Here is a 19256-nt window from a genome sequence, read left to right as displayed (position 1 = left end):
ATGGTCAATGTCACTTTAAAAAGGTAAGAAAGCAAAAGTTGAGTAGCACAGGTGAACTGTGCGGTACCACCATTCATTCAAGATGTTTTCAGCCATAGGACAACATCTTTAGTCAGGCATGCTCCCTTCTAAACATGCCCTGTAATATGTGGCCAGCCATGTTCACACGGATGGGGTGTGTTCTAGTGGGAGCTTTATGACTATTCCTTATCATACATGGGGTGAATCTACCTGACTCCCAGGGTCAATGGATAAGGCTGCAAGGGCAAGATGACAGGCATTGTAACCCTGCTTACCTCAACTACTGCCATAACCAGATGCTTGCCTATGAAATGCAAGCTATTCCTTAAGAGACAAGCCAACAGCCAACTTAATTTGAAAAACAAACCCAAACCAAACCAAAACCAAAAAAACCCAGTTTCTTGCAGATTGAAATCATTCGAAATTTCAGGTTAAGCATTTTAAAGTTCTACTTTAAGTATGTGGAAGCTCTTTTAAGAACAGCAGTCTGTTCTTTTTTGCTTGTTTGTCTGAGACAGGGTCTTATTGTGTAGCCTAGCTTTCCAGGAACTTGATATATAGACCAGGCTGCCTTAAACCCTTAATGATCTTACTGCTTCTGCCTTCTGAGTACTGGGATTAAAGACAGGTACCACCAGCCTCAGCAAGCAGCCTCTTTTTTTTTCTTTTTTCTTTTTGCTTTCTGTATCATTATTTTACATGTACGAATGTTTGGCTTGCGTGCATGTCTAGTCACCATGTCTAGTGCCCACAGAGACCAAAAGAGGGTGTTGGTGTCCTGGAACTGGAGTTACAGAAGGTTGTTAAGAGGCCATGTGGATGCTAAGAACTGAACCTGGGTCCTTTGAAAGAGAAGAATATGATAATAACCACTGATCCATCTCAGCAGCCCTGGAGCAGCCCATGTGTAAACAAAATATTTTAAAAATGTTCATTATCATCGTCTTCATGTAGATGCCAGCGTATATATGGAGGCCAGAAGGTGGCTTTCAGGAACTGGTTTCCTTCTTAACCCTCTGGGTTCCTGGGACTGAACTCAGGTCACCAGGGTCACATAGCAAGCACTTAAACCCACTGAGCTAGCTATCTTGCTGACTCTAGAATCTATAATTCTAGTTAGTGAGTTTTTAGTCTTTTATCTAGGGAAGTGTAACTAATTTCACTAAATGTCTTTCTTTTATAACTTTGCAATAAACTGCACCTGGGTATTACTTTTGTTTTCACTTCAATCTTTCTCATCAGTATTCCCTAACACATATGTACATGTACACGCACGCACTCGACCCCTGTGCTACTCTTTACAGTTTATAAACAACCCCAGTCACATTGCCCCCAGCTCTGGAAAGCCAAGCTTTCCGAACCACCCTTCTCCCTGCTCTCTGTTTTGTTGAGACAGGGACACATTTTGTAGTCCAAGTGGGCCCAGAACCCACAGTAATCCTCTGCCTCAGCCTAGAATAACAGGCGCGGGCCATCATTCTTGGGTAACTCTGTGTGGGTGTGTTTGTACACGACAGTCAGTGGACACCTTTTTGGACTCAGATCTCCACTCCCACATGGCCTCCATCCCAGGAATCAAACTCAGGCTGTCAGGCTTGTACAACAAGTGCTTTCACTCCCAGCCTTGGACTCATGGTTTTAAAATTCCATTTAGGCCACAGTCTTCTGGGTATACTTTTTACACCTTTTCCTTTGGGAAACAGAGGATCTATGACAGTTTTTTTGGTGTCTCTGTGTGTCACTTTCCTCATAGTTATCTGTGAGAATTGGGCTCACATGTGCAATTCAGGTGACACACAGAAAGAATTTCACAAATCCCCGCTATGCTAGGATCTGTGAGTGTTAAACACTCCTCTCTTTTGCTTTCTGGAGTCCCAAAGTCTCCTTCCCCAGCCCCATTTGCCTACACACCACCCCGTGGCTGTCCTTACTCCAGCTGTTATTTAGCATGCCCCGTAACTTCTACCAGCTTTTCTTAATGCAGACCCCTTGCTGAGCACAAGACTCCAATGAGTCTTTAATTTGCCTGTAGTAAGCAAAACATGCTAACAGGCAAGCTCATGAAGACATGCTCTGGGGCATGTCAGTTCCTAAGCTTGGAGTTCAATGTTCAGCCTGGCTTGTTAGCTCTGAATATATGCTACACAGATATGCTACATACAGCCACTGTTGGCTGACAAGTCAATATGGATACCAGCAAGAGTTTTTAACCTAGTCACTGGTATTCAGGCATTCAGTGGCATGTACCTCAGGCACCCCAATCATTAAGGCTCGAGACAGTGAGCCAAGTAAGGCTCAGGGTTTAAGAATGCTTACTTTAGGGCTGGGTGATCGTGGCGCAGGCCTTTAATCCCAGCACTTGGAAGGCAAAGGCCAGCCTGGTCTACAGAATGATTTCCAGGACAGCCAGGGCTATACAGAGAAACCCTGTCTTGAAAAATAAAACAAACAAACAAACAAACAAACAAAATGCTTGCTTTACTTCCCAAGGACCCAAATTCAGTTTCTAGCACCCATGCAGAGTAGCTCACAACCTCCTATAACTCCAGCTCTGGGGGTATCTCTGAGGGAGTCCATACTTACATGCACACACACACACACGTAATTAGAAAGAAAATAAATCTTAAGGTCTCTGTCTACAATGTGTGCAGGGTATGTGATACTTATGCACCTATGTGTACATACACACTCATGTATGTGAGAGAGCAGAGTACTAGAGATGACTCATGTACATAGGGATGGGTGAAATAAACCTTTTTTAGCCACAGGATGTGCACCAAGAGAATCTTTTTTTTACATCAAGCGATTCCTGATATAGACTAAAAAATGCAAAAGAACAGACTCCAAAAGGCTACAGTGTGATATGTTTTATGCAAAAAAAAAAAAAAAAAGTAAGAAAGTGCAGACCTATATGCTCATTAGTACAAAAAGGAGAGGAGGGAGTACCTAGATATGAGTGCAGCCGGTGACCTATGATAAAGGGAGGAGCACACCTGTGCTATCTATCTATCTATCTGTCTGTCTATCTATCTATCTATCTATCTATCTATCTATCTATCTATCTATCTATCTATCTATCTACCAATCCATCCCTCCATCTATCTATCCCTCCCTCCCTCCTTCCCTCCCTCCCTCCCTCCATCCATCCACCCACCCACCCACCAATCTATCATTTTTATGTGGATGGCTGTTGTGCCTGCATGTACATCTGTCTGTGTACCATGAAAGTACCCGTGCCCACAGAAGCAAGAAGAGGGCCCAGATCCCCATGGAACTGGAGTCACACACAGTTGTGTGGCACTATGTGGGTTCTGGGAACTGAATGGATCTTTGGTCAACAGCAGCTAGTGCTCTTAACTGCTAACCCATCTCTCTAGCCTCTGTGAAAATCATGTTTTTAGGTAAGAATCATGCCGAGCAGTGGTGGCACACACCTTTAATCCTTTAATCCCAGCACTTGGGAGGCAGAGGCAGGCGGATTTCTGAGTTCCAGGCCAGCCTGGTCTACAGAGTGAGTTCCAGGACAGTCAGGGCTACACAGAGAAACCCTGTCTTTAAAAAAAAAAAAAAACCCAAAAAACAAAACAAACAAACAAACAAAAAAGACTCATGGAGTTGGGCAGGTACACACCTGTCATCTCAAACTCAGGAGGTGGGGTGAGAAGGGTCAGAAGTCAAAGGACAGCCTAGGTTATGTGAGGCTCTGCCTCCAAACACCAAATTAAAAAAAGAAAAAAAAAAATCACATCACATCAATGTGAAAACTAGGAGGAGAAAAATGGGAGAAATGGTATTTACATAACTTCAAGGCATCTTCTTACCAGACAGTAACTACAATGACTTGGCAGGCACCCCTCATAACACGGGAAACACATTTGTGCACCGAGGAGGAAGAACCCTGGTTTCGGTTTCCCCGGTACTTCTGCCCAAAGCTTACCACCCAGATCTAATAAAAAACGATGACGTCAGAGAGGCTCCAACAGAAAGGCAGGGGCTGTCCAGAACATGCCCTGTGTACCTCACAATGTCCATGGGACTAAGATCAAGACAAGCCCAATATCCCCGACCTTGAGAAATTTAAGAGACCCAGTGACTGAATGTGGTGAGAGATAATAGCCATATGTTCTATGGGAACCCACACTGAGAGGTATTTCCTCCAGAAAGGACAGCAGAAGCGCTGGCAAGACGAAAGTGGAATCTAGAGTGCCTGGCCAACAGGGATTATTTTTGGTTTTGACAGTTTGTGGGACACACAGCAGAGCATCTTTAAAGATGGACTAACACACGTTTCATCCTCATCACAATTCAGGAAACAAACGTATGAGGGAGAAGAATGAGAATAAAAGAACAGACACGGTAAATGCCAACGCCCAGGGGATCCAGATAAAGAATTCATGGAAATTCTAGGCACAATTTTATAACTTTTCTCTCAAGTCTGAATTCTCTTTCAAAATAAAGAAACAGTGAAATATATAAGGCACCGCTGGGCAGCTCCAACAGCAGGAGCAGGCCAGGGCTCAGGAAGGAACATTCCAGCTCCTCAGTGCCTAGCTGTTCCCCGTGGGAAGAACAGCTATTTTCCTTGTCCGTGGGAGGCAGAGTAGCAGAAGTTTTGTGGGAAGTGGGCTTCTTTGAAGCCTTGACATGTCTGGTGAGGGTGGAGAGTTCTCTCTCTGTGTGTAGGAGGGCTTCAAAGTTTTTGACTAAGGGAGAGGAAATCTCAGAATCCAGGAAAAAAGGATGTGATATCACCTCTAGCCTGTGTCCATCACTCTTGGGCAGTCACGAACCCCGAGTTTGTCTATGAGCAGGCTGAGCACCGGCACCTTTTACTCACTCTGGCCAAGTTGTGCAAACAGCCTTCTGGGAGACCTCTCTCTGACAAGCACCAGATAAGCTGTCCCAGAAGCAGGAGACAGCATTAGAAGGGCAGCATTTGCGCCTGTGGACAACCCCATCAGTTTTCTTACTATACCAGGTCTTGTGCATGCATTTGTCAGACAGACAGACAGACAGACAAACAGACACACACACACACACACCCCATATCTAAGGTCCAGGTGCAGGTGAGCATCGAGAGCTCCCTCTCCTGTATGTTGTTTCCGTTTGCTAAATTACAATCATTATTGACAAGGATTTCCCACTTTACAGTTGATTTGACTCCCTGAAAATACAACCTTGATACACAGGTCCCAGACTTACACAACAGAACCAAAACCATTAGGAGGTCCCTTTAAAGGAACAGAACATATTTTAGAAACCTTACAACCCCTGCTTACCTTTCTTCCCCAGAGCACTGACCTATGAGGAGAAACTGATGAGAGGGCATGTGTTCCTTCCCCTCCCTCCCTCCCTCTGTGAATGCCTGGATCTGAATGGTTCTGGAAAGATATTCATCTACCATTATTTTAAGTGACTCTCAAGGAGATGCTATTAATTTCTCAATAGCAGATCCTGTCTTCTTTACAATGGTCAGCCAAGGAATAATTCTGGTTTTAAAGAGAATTTTTATTGGGCTTACACCCGTTCCCATTTTCTTGTAAGTACTGTAAAACTCTGAGGGAACAATACCAATTCCCTTTGAACTACTCCCCATCCCCACCCCTTTCAGTGCCAATAGGGATTGATTCCAGAGCCTAAGGCTTGTTAGGCAAAAGCTCTATCATTGAGCCACATCCCCAGCCTCCCTTTCAACTATACTAAAATCTTTCATCACTGTGCTTAAGCACTCCAGTGGAGAGACAAGGCCAAGGGTTCTACAAGACTGCCAGGACTACTAAGCCTAGTCACATCCAGGTGGGTGGCATTTATAACAATGGCCTCAAATGTCCCTGAAAATATGCTAGTGTGTTCTGTGTTTCATGTCTGAAATTACAGGATGGAGATTAGGAATGGTGGCGTATACCTTGAATCTTAGCATACAGGAAGCAGAGGCAAGAAGATCTCTGGGAGATGGAGATCAGCCTGCTCTGCACAGTGAATTCCAAGTCAGCCAGAAGTATAAAGTGAGACCTGGCCTCAAAGGGAAGAAAAGTTCAAGTTCACCTCTTTTTTTTTTTTTTTTTTCTGAGCTAGGGTTTCTCTGTATAGCCCTGGCTGTCCTGGAACTCACTCTATAGACTAGGCTGTCCTCGAACTCAGAAATCCACCTGCCTCTGCCTCCCAAGTGCTGGGATTAAAGGCGTGCGCCAACACTGCCCGGCTCACCTTGTTTTTTCATGTCTGAACTTTTAAAATAGTTTTAGCACTGAAAGGGAACGCCTTTTACCTGGGTTGTTCATTCACGTACATTCATGTATGTCCCCTGTAATTATATCACTGTAAAATTATCACTGTCTTTAGAGCTTGACTTTTCTACCTGGTGGTACCAGTTCCTTTATAATTTAGGCATCACTTTAGATATTTTCATATCACTTCATATCAGCAAAACCACATCTAATACAGATTGTTATGGGAACTATGTTGATCCAAAAGAGTGTCCAAGGAGGTTATCGTCACTCGGAAGCATGATATATTGATGTCTAGCACAAAAGGATGAACGTGGTCTAAGCATGCCTGTATAGAACATGGCTGAGACGGTATAAGATAGAACTTAGAAAGACAGCACAGAGAAGAGGTTCTGCAGTTGTCACCAAATGAGCATGAGTTTGCAGGCAAGAGGAAGGGGCCATGTCAGGAAAGGCCGTGTACAGGGAAAGAACTTAGAGAAGATGCATCCCAGCAACTGGAGTTACAGCTAAGTGTCGTCTCACGGGTGGCGACTGTAAAATACTCCGTAACAGGACAGGTATTCTGCCTTTCCAAATAACTGTAGCAGGTATTTAACTCACAGGTTACTATCTCTAGATAACTGGAATCAACTCTCTAAATGTAGCCTCAACTATACATTTACTTATCCAATATAAGCAAGAAGGAAAAAAAAACCAATCGTTTTCTTAACTCATGTAATGATGGTCTTCAGATGCATACGCACTCATATACCACCAGGAACTAAAACCACATAGATGGTCCTGGTCAAACCCAGAGGGACATAGATAAAAAGACATGAATGCTGGAGAGAGATTAAGTAGCAGACAAGTGGGGGGAGGATGAGGGAGAGGGAGAGATGAGAGAGGGTAGGAGAGGAGCAATCAGTGCATTATGTACAAGTATGAAAACATCAAAGAATGATGATTTAAAACATGGAAAAATAAAGAAGAAAAAGCAGCTGATTATAGATAGCTAGGAGTTTGTAAAGGAAAAACAGTGAGCTAGTACATAGCCCTCCTTGGTATAATTAGTCTCCTGGATACAAAGAACATAAGACTAGGAAAATATGTTAATAATTAGAAGTACTATCTGAAGGTATAAAAATAATCAACCCAAAATCCCTTTTTATTTTTGTGTCCAAAACTGTCTAAAATTTTATTTATTTTACCTGCAGACTTCAACACTTCAGAAACTAAATATACAGACTTATAAAGTCAACATGCTTCCTTATGGACCCTCACAGCATATTTACATGGAAGGTCTTGTATTTCCTGTGCATATATTCAAACTTCCTTCATCCAGCTAACAGTCTACGAATTCACGGGCACGGAGCTCTAAGGGACAGACTGTCACACAGCTGGAGAGACTACTATCATTACAGGGTACTTGGCTCACAGGTACTATCTCCAGATAACTGGAATCAACTCTCTAAGTGCAGCCTTAGCCTTACGTTTACTTATCCAACATAAAATAAGCAAGAAGAAAAAGATAATGGTTAAGAAAGAAGCACAAGCACGGCATTATTGCAAGCATCCAGCTTTAACCAAAGGGGCTCAGAAGATACAAGTGCATAGAGAGCCATCATTTCCCAAGAAACTTCTTGTTACAAACAACTTGCAAAAGGGAAAGTAACAAGAGCTTCCTTCAGGCGAACAGGCTCTGTTTATCCTTGGTCTCCTGCTCCACAAAGATTATTTGGCAAAATCTGAAAAAGCTAAAACTCCTTGTAACTAACAGTCGCTTGTGCTTTAATCACCAATAACTACCTAATGGTCCTAATGCGCACAGGGCCACAGAATTCTACCAGCTCATTCCAGGTAATGGCTTTCTGAGCCAAGGGCACTGTGGTGAGATCTAGTCTCATTTTCCTAGAGTGTAAGTGGGTGGCAGGGAAACTGTCCTGTGATTATAAATAGAAGACCCATTATGTAAGTAACAAAAACAAAACAACAACACAGCAGGTGAAGTAAAGCTTTATGTGGTACAGTTTTTTGTAAGAGCAGGCAGCTACTATAAATGTAAGTCAAGTATTTCACTTACTGAAATCAATGAGAAAGCGTCCAAATCCTTGCCTTTGGTGCTGGGGCATGATCATTATGCAGGACACATTATACTTCTGCTGGCAGAGCTTTTCCTATGGGAAAAAGAAACATAGCAAGTACGTCAGAGCTCGGCTGTAGCGGGCGATTCCCAGCACCTGTCACCGTCCTTGTAAAACTATCTACTGAGGTCAAACAGTGGCTTGGGTCAGGACCAACCAGAGTAATCCTACTGTGCTAATCAGACTATCAAGTAACAAAGAACCTTCCACTCTGGCTGTGCTTCTCAACTGTATCTGCATTCTACAAAGTTAGGAGCATAAAATGTGACCAGGAATCTAGGAAATGTGTGCAGGGTGAAAGAATACCCACAGTAGGGAATGACCGCTCTCCTTGCTCACACAACTGGAGAGAGGGAGAAAGCAAGGCACAGTCCACCTAGTGGAGTAAGCTAGGCTTTGGTGGCAGCCCTACTAAATGATAATCTACAACTCTACAATGGCAAAATTGTCCTCTGCCTTTGAGCAAATGCCCCAGTGGCATTGGAATAGCAGACATGTGAGTGGACATACACATAAATGTGTCACCTGTGAATCAGAAGGCCAAGTATAAAGCTAGAGAAATAATTAGTCTGCATCCCAACCCAGGAAAATCAAACAACAAAAAAGACACCAAGAAACCCCAAAGCCTCTGAACAATAGTGAGGTGGAAATCCTACCAACAGTCTAAAACCAGGAGGGACTATGGGTAGAGGGATAGCTCTAAGAACCAAAGAGTTCACAACTGCAATACTATATTCACAGTACACAGATACCACCAAAACCTACAGAGAAGATCTGGAAAAGGCTTCTAAGGCCATGAGTGCTGTGGCCAAATATAAACCACAAATGAGGCTGCTCACAAATAGAACCACATTAGAGGATCACTTCAGAACACTCAGACGAACCAGTTTCAAAGACCAGAGGAAACAACTGTAGAATAAAGTCTAAAGGGCAGAATGAAAGAAGATGAGCCCCAGTTTTGTGTACTTGTAGCTGTCTGTGGCATCTCTAAAACTCGAGAAGTAGTGAGACTGTGTTGTCTCTAGAAGATAAATTGCCCATCCCTGGATGTGCACGCCAATAGTAAAGGCTCAAATAATTAATTTTACTGTGCAAAGTAAGATAAATGGGTCATTCTATCTAAAAAGAGATGTACTCTGAGCAAAGAGGATTTATATCCTTGATGCTAGCCCTTTCTCTGTCCAGAACTGTTCTTACCCCTGAGAGTTCACTGAAATATAATCCAACAGCAATCCGCTTCCTTTTCTTAATAGATGTTCCTGGGCTGGGGATCTAGCCCAATAAATAAGTAAAGCGCCTGCTGTGCCAGCGTGGGCCTCCAAGAGCATGAGGCTTTAATCCACATTAAAAAGAAGGATGGCCAGTCGTGGTCGTGCACTCTTTTAATCCCAGCACTTGGGAGGCAGAGGCAGGCGTTTCTTGGTAAGTTCCAGGCCAACCTGGTGTACAAAGAGAGGTCCAGTAAAGCCAGGGCTGTTGCAGAGAAACACTGTCTGGAGTGGGTGGGGAGTGGATGTGGTAGTGCAGCCTTTAATCTCAGCATTCTAAAAGACAGGTGGATCTCTGAATTCTAGCATAGCCAGGGCTAAATAGTGTAATCCTGTCTCAAAAATACAAAAACAAACAAATCAATGAACCAGACAAGAAAGAAAGAAAGGAAGAAACAAAAGAAGGAGAAAGAAAGTCAGTCAGTCTGTCAAAACAGTTGCACACTTACATTCCTAGGGATGATACAGGAGGACCTCTGGACGGTGTATGTGTCTGGGGGAGGCGAGCATTGAGAGATATATAACAGGACAGTCTTGCCATGCAGTCTAGGCTGACCACAAACTTGTGATCCCCTTGTCTTAGCCTTCTGAGTATTTATATTAGCAGCATATGCCACCACACCCGGCAGACAGTCTAGCTTCTTATTCTCTGTGAAAGCAGCACTTCTATGGAATGTTTCATGAACATTAAAGAAAAGCAGATTCAATAGAAGTCACTTATCTGCTGAGCATTTGGATAATTACATCTCTGTTTATGCAACCATTCCTAGGTGCACACCCAAGGAAAGTTCAACACCCAGCAAACACATTCAAAACCAGCTCTCTTTCAAGGTGCATGAGTTATCAATAACAGTTTCTGAGCAGAAGTTGAAGAAAGAGCTCTGAACCAGTGAAAAGATGAGCCACTGTGCCTTCACCATGTTGACTGCTAGAGACAGGTAGGTTTCCTATAGGCAAGACTCCCTTAGAACTTAAAAACTACAGCACAGATCATGAGAGGCAGCGGTGGAAAACCACCCATCTATCAGCCAGGCCATTAACTGACAGTGGTGTTTTTGTTTTAATTACACTTATTCCTTGGTGTGTTGGGGCGGGGGTGGGGTATGTGTGTGTGTGTATGCCATGATGCATGTGGACAACTTCTGGGAGTCAGTTCTCTCCTACTAAGCAGGTCCTGGCCCTTTCTCAGTAGCCTCCTCAGCAGCCCCCAGTCCCACCAATGCTCTAACACTGGATATTGCTGGTCACTGAGGGTAGGAAATGAGCCAGGGAGTCTGAGGCCCTAAGTGCTACATCACAGAAAGCTTCATGTGCATACCACTTAAAAGGAGAAAGAATCGTAACACTTGGAAATCAAAGCTGCTAGGCAGTCTACAAGGTGGTAATTAAATGTCCCACGGTGGCTGGCAGCACAGCACAGGGTGCGGGGTCCTTTACACACTTCCTAGGCACTTTTTTGTTATTGTTTGTTTTGTTTTTGTCTCTTTAAATGAGCTTTAAACAAAAAGCTCAGTTTTTCAGAAACATGAGCCACTTACTCCAATTATTGTCATAAAAAAAACAAAAAACAAAACCCAACCTTGTTCAAAGAACTGAGCTTCACTAAAAACATTTGCGAGAGAGAATGAAGGTCATGCTGGCTCATGGCTTACCTTAGAGAAGTATCCAACCAGATGACAGCCTTTTTCATCATTTTTTGTAAGGACATAAAAAAGGAATGGCTCGACATCATAATACAATGTTTTGTGGTCCAAGAAGAGCTTGGCTAACAAGCAAAGGTTTTGGCAATAAATTTTGCTCATATTCCCATCAACCTAGCGAAAGAGAAACAGACAACATTATTTAACATGAAAGTGTCATCAGAATATAAACTTGCTTCTTTTGTATATCACTTTAAAAAGTATATACTTTAATTTCTAAATCCTACACTCTAAGATTAAAATACTCCATTAAACAAAGCCAGTGGTAAGCAGGGAACGGCTGTTACTCGCAGAGTCAGAATCCCATCTTCCTCTTGTGAAGGTAAATTCAAGACAGCTAACGTCCCCTAAGCTTGTTCAAGAAACAGTAACGCTAGCAAAGTCACTTTCACTTGCAATTTATTATGAGTTAAAATTTATCAGGAATGCCTCTTACTTTTAAATTGGAGCCAAGCAAACCTGAAAATTAAAGAAACAAATAAAAATTTCATCGTGCATGTCAAACTTTTGTTATTTTCAACAGGACTTCAAATAAAAATAAAATAAAAGAACTGCTTGAGTTATTCTGATTCTTCAAAAGTGTAGATTAACAGCAGAGGCATCCATTTTGGTTTTATCCCAAATATCATTTTAATGTAACTGGAGAAGATACAATCTCTGTGTTGGAAATACTTACAGAGAGAGTCAGGTGAATTTAAACCTACAGTAAGCACCATGATTACAGTCTACTTCTCTTCAAAATAAAAGACTCAAGCTGGGACACCGAGGTCTCCACGGGAGCTAAGGCAAAGTCACCAACGTTTTTGATCAAATGTAGTGACTTGCTGGAACAGAGAGCCGAGCAGACCCCGCCCTCTTCTTAGGGAAGACAGGCTTTGCTCACCAGAGCTCTTTAAAAATGAACTTGACTGTTCCCAGGTCTCCTGTGGACCATACTGGTTCTTATACTGCACAAATTATTTTTAGATTTCATATAACTATTTCCCTTGGACAGAACCTTGGGTCCCACACATAGCAACATAATCAAATACAGGCAACTGGCACTGAGGATACAATTCTCTCTTTAATTAAAGGAAGTTTTGATGTATTTGGGAGTATGGTCCTTTTGGAGACAGTGCTGTGCACACGAAATAACGGCGATGTATATCTGTGCATCAGAAACAGAAATGAAAACACTGAACCAATCTCTGACCAACTCAGAAAAGTCTAAGAAAAGGGACAGGTACAGAAGAGACTCGCGAAACCCAGAATCTGTGATTACTGTTTACATGTTAAAGGTCTAAAAGTTTCCTCTCCAAAGCTGATACCTTCCATCAAGATGCTAGAATGCGGCCTTAGGGGTTCCTCCTCACCCTCAGTGTAGGAATGAACTACACTTCTGGGCGACTTTCATCTCTGTGCTTTCCAAACACATGCCTAAAAAGACTGATTATCCTGCCCAGATGACTTCCTGACAGATTAGCGCGTCCACACGCAGGCTTACTCATGATGATTTATTCAATAATTACTTAAGGCAAACAATGTGTTTTGCTGTCTGGGAAAAGATGAACAATCACTTCAATTTTCTTTTGGTTAGAAGAAAGTCATCCAAGGCATCAGGAAATGAGCAAATAGTAAAGCTGACACAACACAAAGGCTCCCTGAGACCAACTCTGTACCTTGCCTCCTTGGGGCTGCCGGAGTGGGTGGGGTAACCTGCACTTGGCTATCCTTCAAACCAGGGATACTAAGAGCTAGTCCTCTTTCTGCTCAGTGACATGTGGCTATGACTAGAGACATTTTTGGTTGTCACAAATGGACTGGCACACCACCAGCGACCGGGAGGTAGATGGCAAGATGTTGCTAAACACCTTAGAATGTACACTACAGTCCCTATACAATATATTATTCAGCCTGAAATGTCAGTAGTACTCAGACTGAGAAGCCCGCGCTTGGCCTTTAATAAGAAGTAATAGCACAGTCTCACAAACAATTCCACTTGCCCTTCTAGCTCACTAGAAAGATGCTTAAAAAAAAAAAAAAACCACAGCAGTAGTTACCTGACCAGTCTTGAGAGGGGAAAAATAAACCTGTCTGAGACGGCTCTCAGACACACAAGAAACTGACGACCTTCCCTTTATTACAATGGAGTGACACTACAGGCCAGAGAAAAAAAGCAACTGTGCAGCAGAATGATTCATGGGAACATGGGCATTTTGAAAGAGAGACCCTAAAGGACATTGGTCTTCAGAAAAAGAGGACGTGGTGTTTGCTGTAGAAGGCAGGCTTGATCTGAGACCCTGAAGTGTAAACAACACACCAGGATGGTAACAATGATGACAATACAGCACTGCACAGAAGTGTGCAGCTACAGTAAGGAGGATGACGGTGGGAACAACAGGACCACCAAAGGAAAGCCTGGTGTCCTCAGTATACAACTCATCAGCTAAATCAGATCCCCGAGCCTGGCAGTAGAAGCCTGGCTAAACAATGAAAATAAAGCAAAGACTTTCTGCTACTATGTCAATTCTGAAAACATCAAATATCTTCAAGAATCCTACAATGACATCTACATGAACACGAGGGCTTTCTGTGAATAGCAAGGTTCTCTAGGGTAGCCGTCCACAGAGACTGGGGAAGAGTCCCTACATCTGTTGGGATCTCGCCCCGAGGATTTATCCACCCTGGCAAGAACTGGACGGAAGCACAGGTGTTTGTGTGCTAAGCAGATATGTACAGCTGCTCAATTCCCTGCAAGAGGGAGTACCTGCCAGGCACTGGCTGGAGCTGCTAAACAAAACTAATTTCTCCTGCCAAAGAATGTGGAATTTACAAAGAGCCAAGGAGATCACTAATTCACTGGTTGATATTGTGCTGTAGAAAGGGATTTTAAAAAAGCCAAAAAAAGTTGATGTGATAGAGTAAGAATTCTTCATCAGTCTAAATGGTTGCTTAATGTAGTTAGATAAATATTCCAAACCATGGAGCTATTTTAAAGAACAGTGTGAATTCCAATGCCGAGACTGAATACACACTGTATTATCTATACGCAAACCATCCACAAACCATCCAAGTACACAGCCAACAGTTAGGAATTAGGAATATTAGGGTTCAAAATGATGTTGTTTTTGTTTACACACACTTACCTCAAATACTGAAAGGTCTTTCCTTCGATAAATTTCATTTGCTGGAGGATGAAACCATCCACACTTCTTTGAGTGCCTTAGCAAAATATTTTTACTCTTCATATATTTAAGACAGAATTCACACAGGTAAAGCTTTGGTAATCTGTCAAAATTTAAAAATCAGAAAGTCTATCAGAGTGACTATATCGTTCAAGAGAGAAAAGCTAAACATTGTTCAATGTTCTCTAGAACATAAAATGGCTATAAAATCGTTTGAAAACATTTTTTAAAGGGGAAAAAGAAGCCAAGTACTGGTGAGTACACCCTCAACTCCAACAGCTGGTGTCAGAGGTGGGAGGGAGAGGGTCTCTATGAGCTTTAGGCCAGCCTGGTCTATCATCTAATTCCAGACCAGCCAGAGCTGAAGTGATAGCCTGTCCCTAAAGTAAAAAAAAAAAAAGGGAGGAGGTGTGGAGAATCCAGTAATAAAGAATATTTTAAATCAAGCTTATCATAATGTGTTCTGATTTTACTTTGTGACGAACCATCAGGGTTTTCAGGCATGGCGTCACCACCTAAAAATCAACAATTCAGAATGCTATTCTTTAGAGTGACCAAGAATACCTTTAAAAATTCAGATTTAATGTTGTATTTCCAATAGTTTTAATGCAGAGTGCTGTACCCACAGTAGTATTTTATTTATAAGTGAATTTATTATCATTAAAATGATAAGGATACCTATGAGACAGAGGTCCTAAAATGTGGCTTTTATTTCTGCCTCTGGATGAAGAAGCTATATAATAATAATCTAAAGTCTAAATAGTCTAAATAGTAATAGTCTAAAGTAGCCGATGCAAGGCTGGCAGTCAAAAGATCACATTTGTTTTCTACCAATTCCACTGCTGCTCTCATTCCTAAATTACAGTATTTTGGGCTTTTGTCTGCAGTGTTATATTCTTAACTTAGTTATCTGCACTCAGTGCTGCAGAATTACTAAGCACAAGTTCTTTAATCTTCTGAAAGTAATCTTAATCTTCTGAAAGGTACCATTTACATAGCATCAACAAAGGGCCGAGGTGTGCTAACATGTTACAGACATCTACTTCAGTGATCTGGCCATTAAGTCTTTTCAGACACTTGGAGCTATATGCACACATTACAGATATGTAAATTATGCACACGCACGTCCAGGTACATACATGGTATCAAGTGTTAGGTAATATGTACATGCGTTAGGCAGACACAGTCCTCTCTCTCTCCTAACAACCTCATCATTAATTCATGAAACCTTAGCTAAGCTGGTCTTCCACCGAGACTTAAGAGTCGTCTCCTCCTCTATTTCCTCTCCTTTAACAAAACCATTATTTGAGATGTGATCTGACTTTGTAGTCTCGGCTGTGAGGGTAAAACCCCAAGATTCTACTAATACCATGTGACTTGATGTGGGCATCAGAAGAAAAGAAGTGTTGGGTGATATGTTTGGTTGTTAAGACACTCTTATTTAGAGTTAATCTTAGTTCAAGAAAAGCAAGAAACTGACAACATTTTCTGTTCTTTTTAAAATGTTGGCTGTAAATGAATTTAAGTGATTTGGGAAGGGTCTCTGAAAGTTACCTGCCACCTACTACTTCCTCCTATTTTTTCTATTTTGCTAAATTTCTGGGAGAAGAACCATGAAAAAATGAGGGATGAGAAATTATTGATAAAATCTATATCCTCAACTAAAAGAAAGCCAGTATAGGAAATCTATCAAGCAACTCTAAACAACTATTGTTTTTTCTGATTTGGTTCTATATAAAACCAGCAAATGTTTTACTAACCAAACAAAAACAGGATGGCCTCAAAAGTTAAAGAAAAGTTTATCTTGTTTTTTTTTTTTGTTTTTTTTGTTTTTGAGACAAGAGTTTTCTGTGTAGTCCTAGGGTGAGTGCTCAAAGAGAAATTTACAATATCTATGGGTCTTAAGAGAGAAGTAATATACACTAACAGTACAAAAACATACCACAAAAGTAAGCTGATAGCAAACACTTCTGACTACCAAAATTTATGTTTTTTTTTTATTCACTCATTCACCATTTTTTTTGGAGACAAGTTCATGGCTATCAATAGATTATGTACTGACAAAGATGGCCTTCAACCTCTGACCTCCCTGCCTTCACTCCCGTGTAGTTGTGTACACCAGGACCTGTTTTCTGTGGTGCGTGGTGAAGGAAGCCGGCCTCAGCACACTCAGCCAGTGCTCTCCCAGCTGAGCGGTGTCCTTGGAACCCAGTGTACTCCCCAAAGCACTTCATCCCTGCTGTAGAACAGAGCGTTCTGTCCTTCCCACATAGCCTGCCAGGCTTGGCCCCTACCTTGCATATTCCTGTGGGTAAGGCGAGGAGTACCAGGTTTGGATTTCGTATTTTCCGAACTCTATTACTGAGGGGTACCGACCACAGTCTTCCACTCCACTTTCACACTCTATTTTCTGATAAACAACAACAACAAAAACAACAACAAATCATGACAAAATACAAACTCCAAGAGAGAGTATTTAATTTACATTTTTTTCTCCTTTTTCACTTGAAGCTACCCAAACATGCCACTGATCTTAATTATGCATTTTCATTTCATTAAAACAGAAAACATTAAGTATCTTTGTATATAATTCATATCCATGCAAATAATATCCTAACAAATATGCCAAATGGGTAATAAGAGTGATGCAAGTAAGTCCCAAAGTCTATACACCTGGGCATAACAACAAATTGTAATTAGGGGATGGCTCAGCTGCTGCTCCATAGCCTTGCAGGTCCCTGCTGCTACAGGAAGCTGTATGTCAGCCTCTGTGAGTTATCACTTGTGAAATGGAGAAGTCCTGCTACTTCCCCTTCTCCCATGAAGCAAGCTACATGAGGCTGCGAAATCACTGCAGTGGCCTCAGTATCTACTATACCGTCTACCATATAAAAGGACATATACTTCTTGAACAAAACCCCTAGCTTTGGGGTGGCAAGATAGCTTAGGTGAAGCATTTGCTGCCAAGACTGATTCTGGTCTCTAGAACCCACATGAAAGAAAGAGAATCCATTCTTGTAAACAGTCCTCTGACCTCCACCCCTGTACCATGGCACTGGTATGCAGGCACCCTTTTCCCCTGACAAAGAGACTAATGCAATTTAAAAAAAATAAGCTCTGTTATGTTATAAAGGGCTTTAGGGTTGCATTATCATTCCAATAATGACTATTGTCCCTTACTTTTCTGTAGGAATATCCTCACTCCATACACAAAGAAAAACTTTAAAGAGAGAAATCTGACATTTGCTTTAGCTGAAGGAGAACAAACACAAAGTGTTCTGTCAAGAGCAGAATAAGGAATGACAATCCATACTAGTTCTTCAGATCAAAGACACCACCAGTCTTTAGCATGACTGGACACTGCTGGAAACAAAGTTAGAAGCCCACAGCAGACAGTGTGACCTAAAGGGAAGAGGGGATGGTTGGCCACACACTACTGTCTACCGACAGTGAAATTACTGTAATTACTTGTACGTCTTTGAAAAGTCTATAGCCTTCCTTCTTCATGTCTGCTGACAGTAACCAAAGTGGAGCTGACACGGTAAGTGGAACCATTTAGGGAAATTACTAGACAGTAAAAATGAAGATGACTTCAATTGATTATAAAATACAACACTGCACTCATCAATGCCAGAAAGCTAAAAATGGACACATTTTCATATGGCTAGCCATCTGTGTCAGGACTATTGATAAACTGGGAAGGAATGTGCTTTTTGGTTACAATTTGAAATTGTTATTTTCCAAATGTGGACAAAAATTATTAGAAACCTTTTTTAAAGCTTTATCTTATTCTTTATTCTGTGTTTGAGAGTGTGCATGCTTGTATGCAGCTCTGCGCTGATCTTCTGTGTAGGACAGAGGACAACTTTTGGGAGCTGGCTCTCTCTTCCCACCACAGGTTTTGGGGAATGAACTTGAATGTCAGGTTTGTACAGCAAATGCCTTTACCCATCAAGCCATCTTGCTACTACTATTTTTTTTTCCTCTGTGTAGCCCCGGCTGTCCTGAAACTCGATCTGTAGACCAGGCTGGCCTTGAATTCAGAGATATGCTTGTGTCTGCCTCAGGAATGCTGGGATTAAAGGTGTGTGCTGCCATGGCCAGTTAATTATTATTCTATAATTATTATTGTATCTGTATAACTAGTACTGCTTTGGTCTGTTTTGCGAGATCAGTTGAGTCTTTTCCTATTTTGAAAAGAAGAGATAATCTACATTTATTGTTATAGCTTAATAAAAAAAAAAAAGAAAGCATAAGCATTAAAGAGCCTAAGAGGAGCTCTACAGCCTCAGTGCAAAGGTTGGAAGCCCCAGGACGCTCCTTCCTGCTGTGTGGGGTCTGGGCCTTACCTCCCAAGACAGTTCCTGGGCCTGCTTAAAAACGTCCAGATCCTCTTCAGTCACGATATCCTTGTTTCCCAACACATTTACATCTGTACTTTCTTGTTTGATGCTTATTTTAATTTCAGTATCTGTCATTTAAAACCAGCAGAAAGTGCGTTCACTGATTTGAAGCATGAGTGACCAGTGCATATTACCAAAAAAAAAAAAAAACCCGGTACTGAATTAGCACAGTGGGCAATGGGATCTCTTTTTGCATTGATCGATATTATAGCTAAGCCCTGCTCATAGATCCAGCAGTGACTCTTTCCCTACTACATATATCACTGTCACCTTTCTATAACAAATACAAGGGAAAGTAAGCACAATACAAAGCAAAACATATTTTTTCAACCAAGATAAGAAGTGATGTC

The 19256-nt window shown here is 41.8% G+C and overlaps 1 protein-coding gene across 9 annotated transcripts in view; it reads right to left on the bottom strand.

Annotated features, from left to right (window-relative positions):
* Window positions 1–19256, bottom strand: part of Kat6b (lysine acetyltransferase 6B) — a 179322-nt gene that overhangs the window by 27086 nt on the left and 132980 nt on the right. For all 9 annotated transcript variants that reach the window (XM_031362738.1, XM_031362743.1, XM_031362742.1 and 6 more), the window contains exons 8-12: window positions 18853–18974; window positions 16798–16913; window positions 14465–14606; window positions 11292–11453; window positions 8311–8404 (exon numbers count right to left, since the gene is read on the bottom strand). In XM_031362738.1, the coding sequence (XP_031218598.1) occupies window positions 8311–8404; window positions 11292–11453; window positions 14465–14606; window positions 16798–16913; window positions 18853–18974 (636 nt within the window). The remainder of the gene's footprint in view (window positions 1–8310; window positions 8405–11291; window positions 11454–14464; window positions 14607–16797; window positions 16914–18852; window positions 18975–19256) is intronic.

The sequence above is a fragment of the Mastomys coucha genome, unplaced genomic scaffold (assembly GCF_008632895.1).
Source record: "Mastomys coucha isolate ucsf_1 unplaced genomic scaffold, UCSF_Mcou_1 pScaffold9, whole genome shotgun sequence".
NCBI classification, from domain to species: Eukaryota; Metazoa; Chordata; class Mammalia; order Rodentia; family Muridae; genus Mastomys; species Mastomys coucha.
This window is presented reverse-complemented; position numbering and strand designations above follow the sequence as displayed.